The following is a 9,399-nucleotide window of genomic DNA, read 5'->3' on the forward strand; positions in this document are numbered from 1 at the left end:
ATTTTCTTTCTTAATCAGAAAGGTTTTCTGACCTATTACCGGCTGTAGTACGAAAAAAAAAAATATGAATCTGTCCAAAAATAGGAAATAAATACGTCCACTATTTCCGACGGTCTTTGAAGGCATCATGTTGGACCAGTGCCGCATTCCCGTGACGTCACTTTTATCCGACGCGACATCAGATCCTGTTCAGAGCATCTCGGATCAGGTATTACAGACAACACATACGAGACGAGCTGTTGAAAGATATTTTATGTTATGACACATTTTTTAATAGTACGTTTTTAATATCGGCGGATTTTAAAGGAAATTCATAGAAAATCGTGACGTAACGGGTAAAGGACGTTTTCTGTAGCTCACTGCTAACTATCACGGAAATAGATATCAAGTAAGTTAACGTTGGCTAGCTAGCTACAGAAACGACCTCGTATTATACTGACATCCTAATTAAACCGTGTTGTTTGTTCCGATAAGTAACTCTGACGTCTTACACTAAAGGTGTGCTGTTAATGCAGCATGCTAGAGATGTGTTGCTGCTCAACATTGGTCGTTATGCCATTTAAGAAATCTGATATTATTGTTTATTCTCATCGGAGAAGACACTCACGTCTAAAATCTTACTGTGTTTCAAATCTCTTAAGTCTCCCGGTAATGTTTACACCAGGCACCAACCTATTTCACTAAAATCTGAATATGATGAGTTGTCAATGTTACATGTATGGGTCTGAGTTAGTGTCTTCTCAGGTGTGCTTTGGACTTGATATGTGTAGTTAGTGATGACTACGCACATGTTGTGATAATGTGTGTGTGCACCTTTAAATGAGTCTGACTCATTTCATGTGGAGAAAACAAAAGAAGTGGAGAACTGGTTTTTATTTGCCACACGCCTCTGCCTCTCCTTTCCTGTGCTGAGATGGAAGCTGTTCAGTCAAACATACAGTATTGTTACAGACGTCGTTGTTTATGTTGAAGGAGGATGAACCTCAAACCTGGCTGGCTGCTGCTGCTCTCCGTCTGTGCCGGGGTCTGGTCGGTGCCCATCGATCGCAATGCAGACAACCAGGAAGCTAAAGCGGAGGTGCCGGAGGAGAACGTGGTAACGGTCCCAAAATTCTCAGTCGTGTACTTAAGTTGAGACTCAGCTTGCTGCGAATAACTTTCCCTTTACAACGCGCCCCTGCAGGACACCGGCCTGTACTATGACCGGTATCTCAGAGAGGTGATCGAGGTTTTGGAGACGGACCCTCACTTCAGAGAGAAACTGCAAACGGCGAACACGGAGGACATCAAGGTCTCGCTCGCAGAGCTTCCTTCGTTTTATTTTAAGGATCTCACATTCAGTCTGTTGTTCTCACCTGGATGTCTCGTGTTCTCCGGCAGAACGGTCGTCTCAGTAAAGAGCTGGACCTGGTCGGTCACCACGTGAGGACTCGCCTGGATGAGCTGAAGCGTCAGGAGGTTTCTCGCCTCAGGATGCTGCTCAAGGCCAAACTGGACAGCACCAACACACAGAGTGAGAGGACTCATTTATCCACCGAGAGCGTGTGGATTCATGTTCATGTAGACTTATTATACTATTGTGTAATACCCGTTCATGTGCATGGATACAGCACATTCACAACAGTAACATGTGTGCCATTACTTGCAAAATATAAAAAGGTTTCTATTGAGAGAGGGATGTAGAGAGATGTGTTCAGTGTGCGTAGGACTTAATGGAAGTCATGCGTGTCAAAAGTGCAGCATGTCCTTGTTAACCGATGTGTGTGTGCTGTGAAGGTCTGCAGATGGACCACGCCTCCCTGCTGAAGCAGTTTGAACATCTGGATCCCCACAATCAAAACACCTTCGAGGCCAAAGACCTCGAGCTGCTAATCACGACGGTAAGATCATCCAGAGAGAACAACAGCTGGATTATCGTTGACCCCAGAGACCGGAGAATCAGTGCATGGTTTATATGTTCAGACCAGATTTAAATGGAGCGTGGGGGGTAGTGATGAATCCCCTCACAGTCCTGCAGACTCATAATTACACGGATCAGGCTCGAGGGGGCTACAGTTACAGGTCAGAACACGATGGCGGGCCTGTTACTGACTGTTCCACTTATCTGATGATTCTGGCTCTCTTTTTAGGCCACCAAGGACCTGGAGAACTACGACGCCGAGAGACACGAGGAGTTCAAACGCTACGAGATGCTGAAGGAGCACGAGAGACGGGAGTACCTGAAGGGCCTGGACCAGGAGAAGAGGGAGCAAGAGGAGAAGAGAATGCAGGAGCTCAAGGACAAACACCGGCAGCACCCCAAAGTCAACGCTCCGGTATGCTCAAATGCACCCGTGTTGCTTCTCTCTGGAAGCGAGTGAAGCTCTCTAACACGTTTCTCCACACGCAGGGTAGTGTTAATCAGCTACGGGAAGTTTGGGAGGAGACGGACGGACTGGATCCTCAGGAGTTCAACCCCAAAACCTTTTTTAAACTGCATGGTGAGGGACGCCTCTGCTGTTGAACCCCTGGTCTTTGTTACGATGTGAGTGAATATGAATAAAGTGCTTCTCTGCCCTGTTTAGATACAAATGAAGACGGAGTTTTAGATGAGCAGGAATTGGAGGCTCTCTTCACTAAAGAGGTAAAGAACCCTGAAGAACATCGCGGCTTCAAACTCTTTTACTGGTTCGGTTTCACAATGAACTCCTTAAAACGACAAAATATCAAAAAATGGATGATCATCCATTTGAAAATACAGCTGTTTCATCTGTGTTCCTGCAGACTTTATTTTAGTAAAAGCTTTGAACCCGACAGCAGTGATGTGCACATCTGCCCTGTAACATCTGTTCATCTCCCTCCTCCAGCTGGAGAAAGTCTACGACGCAAAGAATGAGGAGGACGATATGACGGAGATGGAGGAAGAGAGGCTGAGGATGAGAGAGCATGTGATGAAGAATGTGAGTCTGAACTGTTTGCTTTTATCTCTCTGCTCTTTTATTTTTTATTCGACTGACGCCGCTTTCGTCTCCGTGTTTTTAAAAAGGTGGACGTGAATAAAGATCGTCTCGTCACCCTGGAGGAGTTCCTGAAATCCACGGAGAAGAAGGAGTTCAGTAATCCCAAAGAGTGGGAGGTAAGGAGCCCAGAGGTGGGCTGCAGGTCGGGGGAGGTGGGCGGGCGGGCGGCTCGGAGGGTCTGTGGTTCAAATCCCTGGGACAAGCTGGGAGGATGTGGGCGGTGAAGTTAAACGGGTGAAGCTATTCTTTCCCTCATCAGCTCACAGACTCTGAGCCGCTCCTTTGAGGCGATTCTGTAAATGTGTCAGTGAAGAGTTTTAATGTGAGCAAAATATCATGAGCGTGAACGCTGAATATTTGTAGTTGAACACCATAATATAGAATTATCTTCCAGTAGAGGAGGGCGTATAATTATTGCAGTGGACTATACACAATATGTTTGTAGAATATGCACATTTGCATGCTCTGTAAAGACGCTAAATATGTCTGCAGACTCTGGAAACCAGCCCGGTGTACACGGAGGAGGAGCTGCAGCGGTTCGAGGTCGACCTCCTGGACCGAGAGGAGGAGCTGAAGAGGAAGGCGGAGAATCTGCATCAGCAGCAGGAGCTGCTGAAGGAGCGAGGCAAAGCCCTGGAGGCCCAGAGGAAAGAGTACCAGCAGGTAACTGTGCAACGCGTCGCTCATGTAGGGGTCCGTTTTCAGCCTGTAGTAACACCGAAGCACGTACAGATCATAACTCTATCGTCATTTTTTTTATTTCAGGCAGTGTTAGAAATGTCCCAGAGACAGAAAGAGCAGCAGGCAGCAGACGGGCAGCCTCCCGCGGGTCCTAATGGAGAACTACAGTTCCAACCAGAGGCACAAAAAGTGGACGATAAAGGTAAACGATCTGAGATATGACAAGTGTGTTTTGTTGTTGGAGTGGAATTTCTTCTTCTATTTTATTGGATCTCTCTCTTCTCTCTCTCACAGCTGAACACCCGGCCGAGGTCCACAATAATCTGCCTGCAGAGCCGCCACAGAATCTGCCTATACACACTTAGTGCAACACACAAACAACACACAAACACACACACACACACACACACACACACACATACACACGCACACGATTTGCACTGACACAGATATCCAGATGGGTTCCACAAACTGAATAACGTGGAGTGTTTGTATATGGCTCGTGAATCCTGACATATTCTACTGTGTGTTCATCTCTGTGGTCTCCGTTAGATTTAAAGATCTCAAAACACACACATACATACACACTTATACAGTATATATATATATATACTGTACATGTGTATATGTGTGTGTGTTTTCAGAAATCTTCAGTTTCAGTGAAGTTTTCATTGCAGGGTCTTCAGTGTAAAATCATCTTTAAATAAAGAATTAATTTAAAACCTCTAAACCAAACGTCTTGAAATCAAAGTTTTTGGGGGGACAGATTTTCACTGTTTACTCCAAAGTGTCTCCTCTCGTCTTCCTGCCGCGTCTCATCCCACAGTAACGATTGTTTTCCTGGAGAGCGTCGTCTTCCTCCGCGCAGGTCGGTCACAGAGCAGTTCACTTTCCTGAAGCTCTTCGTCAGGTTTCCTCAGAAGCAGCGTTAAATGTGAAATAAAGAGCCAATCACCACGCTCTCTTTCTGCAGCCTGGCTATTACTATAAATGAAACATCTGTAAAAATCTTTACGTTGATGACATGTTGAATCCCTTTGATGAAGGAGTCCTGGCCAAGATGGCAGCGTAAAACTTTCACCACATAAAAGTACTTTCAGTGCTCAAATGATCCCTAAAATCCTGCATGCTTGTAAACTAATGTAGTTATAATGTCTCTGTAGCTCACACCGAGAAGAAGCTGCAGAACTGTCACCAAAACCTCAGCAGGTTGTTGAATGAAAAGCAGAAAATCTAAACTCTGAAAATGTTCATATTGCATCTATTTGACTGTATATTTGATTTGTTGTAATATTGTATTTAGCTGTAAGAGTGATTTGATACAAACAACATACTTTAGAGTAGAATAATATAAGTAATAATACAGTGTGGGTGGGTGTTTAGATGTGCGTCCTCCTCTTCCTCCTCCTCCTCTTCCTCCTCCTCCGGGTGGCTGTCTCTCTGCAGGCCTGTTGTCCACTGTCATGGCTCCCCAGAGATCAGCTGATGCTTGTTGTTGTCCTGCTGACGAGATGCTCCCCTGGCCCGCCGCTCAGGGCATTCCTATCAGCATTCCTCCGGCCCACTGACCCCCCGTGACCCCCGCGGGGGTGGGAGGTCCTCCTCCTCCTCTCCTGGTGTCCACCCAGCTGCCCGCTGTCCGTCACCGCTGTCATATCGGCCCAAACAGAGACGTCTTCAGGAAGCCGCCTGGATCATCAAGTCAGTGTTTGTTGTTATGATGTAATCCACAGAGTTCAGACACAGAGGGCTGATTTTAGAAATGTTCAGTCTGGTGTGTGTAGAAGCAAATATAATAATTTTGATATTTTTCAGCCAATATCAATAATTTAACGCACTTTTGTTGCAGTTTTAGCTCAAACGCAGGTGCAAAACAGGCAAATCTTTATGCTTTTATTCTGTTATTAAGAAGCAAACTTTTCGTGAAAAAGTGCAGATTCTTTATCAGTCCACGTAGAATAATACTGGAAGATACCAAAATGATGTTTTATATCCGATGATGACGGGTTCAGATAGTGTGCTGAGATACATCATAGATGTGTCTTTAAAATGCTTTTTAGAACTGAAATAATGAATAAAAAACTAAGCTGAAGTATAAAGCAACAGACTTATTTTAAAAAAATGAATCGCAATTAATCGCATTGTTATGCACAACATTCAATAATGAACACTGATACATATATATATGTGTTTTTATTATTCATGCAGTAGGACTGTCTGTCTTCCCTGTGGAAGGTGCAGCGAGGGTTCGGGTCCCGGTGGGACTCTAACAGGTCTGTGTTGTGTTGCTGGTCTTCAGAGGACCTCTGACATCTCATCCAGCTGTTTGTGAGCAGCGGAGACTCTGCAGCTGTCAACACTCTGTCAGCGGGTCTGTTAGGACGTCGTGAGGTGTTAGAGGCTCCTCTGTTCAGGTACTGAGACTTCACTGGACCACTGAGGCGCTGTACATTTACTACACTTATTATACCGTTTCTCTCCTTTTCTTTCTTAAAATCTCACTATTATTTTGCAGATAAACACACTATTTGGTGCACTGTTATAGTTTAAAGTACCCAGATTTATATATGTATCTGTTCAAAAACAAGATGCAGTAGCAAAAACTTAACACAATGAAAATAACCTGACTCTTTCTATTTGACTGTAACGGGAGCAGGATTTGTGCTGATAACGGAGTATTATTCCACGATAAGGATGTTAATATTCTAAGTATTAAAGGTAAAGGATACAACTCTGTGAATGTGGTCTCTGTGACTTGTGTGATCCCTCAAAGAGGAACAAATTCTTCATTCTGTAAATGGTGTAAATAGACTTGTGTGTGTGTGTGTGTGTGTGTGTGTGTGTGTGTGTGTGTGTGTGTGTGTGTGTGTGTGTGTGTGTGTGTGTGTGTGTGTGTGTGTGTGTGTGTGTGTTTGTTCCTCTCTGGTCTCTTTATGTTTTAAGAATCTCAGAGGAAGTTTTTATTTGAGGCGGACTCATCTTCAGGCCTTTGCAGATAATATTAAATATTTCCGAGGCATTTTTTGTATTTATTTTATTTCACTACATAAAAACACAAATAACAGACAAAAGTTAAGAACAACATAAAAACATATGTAAATAAATATAAATATATATATAGAGTGCTATCACTCTCACACTGATTAAGAGTGACTCTAAAACGTACCAGACAGGACACTGACAAGTACTTTAATGAATTTAAAGCATCTGTTGTATTACTGTGTTTTTATTGTGTTTTTAGGCTGCTTTACTGCAAAAAGAAAATACTCTGAACTGTAAATTTCTTAAAAAATATACTTTTTATTTGTTTCTTTTTCTTCTCTTTAAAACATATTGTTGCTCATTAAATGTGGACGCTCTTTGAATCTCACTGGTGGCTCTACTGTACATCACCCTCTCTGAAGAGGGCATTACGTCACCCCCCTCTGTATACAGGCTTAAGTCCCGCCTCCTCTGCGCTCTGATTGGCTGACAATCCTTTCATGACTGCTGAAGGTGTCTGTTACACTGTTTCTGACATATTAAGCTGAATAAGAAAGAAAATTGTCAACATTTTTATTCAATTTATTTGGATAATATAACTTAATATCTCATAGATCCCCGAAACTTAATATCAACTTTCAAAGTTGAAGTTCTGGTCATTTTTAGGTTATTTATTTCTGATTGTAACCTTTTAAAAAGTTCTTCATACTCTTCAGTTTTACACATAAACGAGTGAATCCATGATGGTTAGGTTATTTAATATCTAGACATCAGTGCTTTGTATTCTCCTTATTGAGCCGCCAGAAAGCGCAATTGTTTAATTATTTTTAGCAAGTTTTTGTGGACCACAGCGTGAGAACATATTAATGAAATACCTCTCACTCTGCTGATGTGCATTTGTTTTGTGTTTAAAGACGTGAAAGTGAAACAACGTGCAGCTGGAAGTGAGTTTGAGGACGTGGGGAGTTCATGTATCTGCTGTGAGTTTGTTTCTTTAAGACCCAGCATCTTTACCGAGGAGGAGAGACGAGGGGAGAGAAACGATGGGAGGGCGTCAAGTTACACAAAGCATCAGAAAGGGGACCGGAAACTGTATTAATTATCTTCAGAATAAAGGTTGGATGTTCCCGTCAGTGGATGTTCCATTCAGTGTTAGATTTGGATAGTTTTTAAACGCCTGAAGAGGTAAAACTCTCGAGTAAGTCTCAATGATTTAATCAGATTCTGGGGTTTTATTTGTCACCTGGTAGAATATGTGCAGTCAATTGCAGAGTGACTTAATAATTATAATAATAATCATTGTTTTGTTTTTAGTTTTGCCTCACTAATCTCCTTTTATTGTCTTGTAACACATTATTATTATTCATAATAACAATATATTATTATTATTAATTCTATACTAATTGATAATCAGAACAAAAAGAAAGTTAAAGAATATATTTTCCATGAGAAAAAAATATTTAGAAATATGTAATTATTTAAAAAAAAATATTCAAGAATATTGAGTCGATGTTGCGTTTGTGGGTTGTGTATTTTCCACTAAATAAAAGGTCACACCAGCTGTTTTTGTTGCACGTTTTATTCTGAAAGGTCCTGACCGGATGTAGCCTGTGTTTCCTCCGTGCGTCTTTACGCCGGAGCCGAAGCGTCGCTCCCCTCAGAGAGAGAGAGAGAGAGGGATGGGGCAGGCTGGTAACCGGGCTGTAACGGGGGGATAAGCTGCAGCCTCCGTCTCTCAGGTGCTCCGATGGAGTGAACCGGCCACCGAGGCGCCTTTACTTCCTGTCTCTGTCGATCATGGAGAGGGTAAGACACACGCATCGCTCGGCGGCTGCGGCCGAAATCCACCGTGATGTTCGCTGCACACACGGATCTAGCTGTGCGTTAGACCGTCCAGCTGTTTTTATGGGTGGAGGGGGGGAGGAAGGAGGGAGGGAGGGGAGTTGATAGGAAATAGACGCCTTGCAGTCGGAATAAAAGCCAAAGAGACGCACCGTTTTCCGACATTTAGGTCATTCATATCACTAAAAATAACCCACTTGCGTGATATGTATCTCCCGGTTGAACGTGTTAATTAGGCCTCCATCATTTACAGCGTGATTGGCACCTCCTCTCGTGCACAGCCCTATACATGCTTTAAAAAAATAGGCTTCACCCTTTTAAGCCATTTATTTTTGTAAAGACAGCAATTTATTTCCCGTCCAAACCCTGAGGACGTTAAACCTGATTCACACAGATAAATATATATTTTTACAGATGGCTTCCGGAGCCGTAGAAAAAATAATTTCCTCCTGGATACAGCTCGTAATTACAATTCATGATGACACCCTTTTTTTTCTTCTTCACCCCCCTCATGAGATGTATGAAACAGCGCCGCGTCTCTCTGCTCCAGCCTGCAGGCCCGATGATTGTTCCGTGTGTGTGTGACGGCTGTGTTTGAACAGGCTGCTGAGGTAACGACTCGTTCCGTGCATCATGCGCCATTCATTTGCACCGTTACGACTGTCTGTGGATCCATAGACATGCACTGATGGACGGGCGGGTTAGTCCACACGTTGAGTATCGCGATGCCAAGTCAGTGGAGGAGAGCGGCTGTGCTGCAACAGAGGTGGTTGTTGTGTCTTTGAGTGGTTTGGAGAAAGGTGTGTGTGTGTGTGTGTGTGTGTGTGTGTGTGTGTGATACATGTGTGTGTCTGGTGAGAAATCTAGGCTTTATAAAAACCTCTTGTGTTCCTAA

General features: G+C 43.3%; 1 protein-coding gene across 2 annotated transcripts; it reads left to right on the forward strand.

The window, feature by feature from the left end:
- Window positions 1-131: 131 nt before the first annotated feature.
- Window positions 132-4,415, forward strand: nucb1 (nucleobindin 1). Of its 2 annotated transcripts, none has more exons than XM_076086546.1 (13): window positions 132-208; window positions 973-1,096; window positions 1,184-1,291; window positions 1,381-1,513; window positions 1,777-1,880; window positions 2,130-2,315; window positions 2,390-2,480; window positions 2,565-2,623; window positions 2,847-2,939; window positions 3,026-3,115; window positions 3,492-3,662; window positions 3,765-3,882; window positions 3,975-4,415. In XM_076086546.1, the coding sequence occupies exons 2-13, from the start codon at window positions 977-979 to the stop codon at window positions 4,043-4,045; spliced, it is 1,344 nt and encodes a 447-aa protein (XP_075942661.1). In that variant the 5' UTR covers window positions 132-208; window positions 973-976; the 3' UTR covers window positions 4,046-4,415. The 2 variants fall into 2 exon arrangements, with proteins under 2 accessions (XP_075942661.1, XP_075942662.1); XM_076086547.1 differs by lacking the exon at window positions 132-208 and adding an exon at window positions 215-388.
- The last annotated feature ends 4,984 nt before the right edge of the window (window positions 4,416-9,399 follow it).

Source organism: Anarhichas minor, unplaced genomic scaffold, assembly GCF_050575085.1.
Source record: "Anarhichas minor isolate MPS153535 unplaced genomic scaffold, ASM5057508v1 ptg000007l, whole genome shotgun sequence".
NCBI lineage: Eukaryota > Metazoa > Chordata > Actinopteri > Perciformes > Anarhichadidae > Anarhichas > Anarhichas minor.

Coding starts and splice junctions, on each gene's coding strand:
- nucb1 (XM_076086546.1), top strand. CDS start 977: ATGAACCTCAAACCTGGCTGGCTGCTGCTGCTCTCCGTCTGTGCCGGG. Junction 1,097..1,183: donor AGGTGCCGGAGGAGAACGTG/GTAACGGTCCCA, acceptor GCGCCCCTGCAG/GACACCGGCCTGTACTATGA. Junction 3,883..3,974: donor ACAAAAAGTGGACGATAAAG/GTAAACGATCTG, acceptor TCTCTCTCACAG/CTGAACACCCGGCCGAGGTC.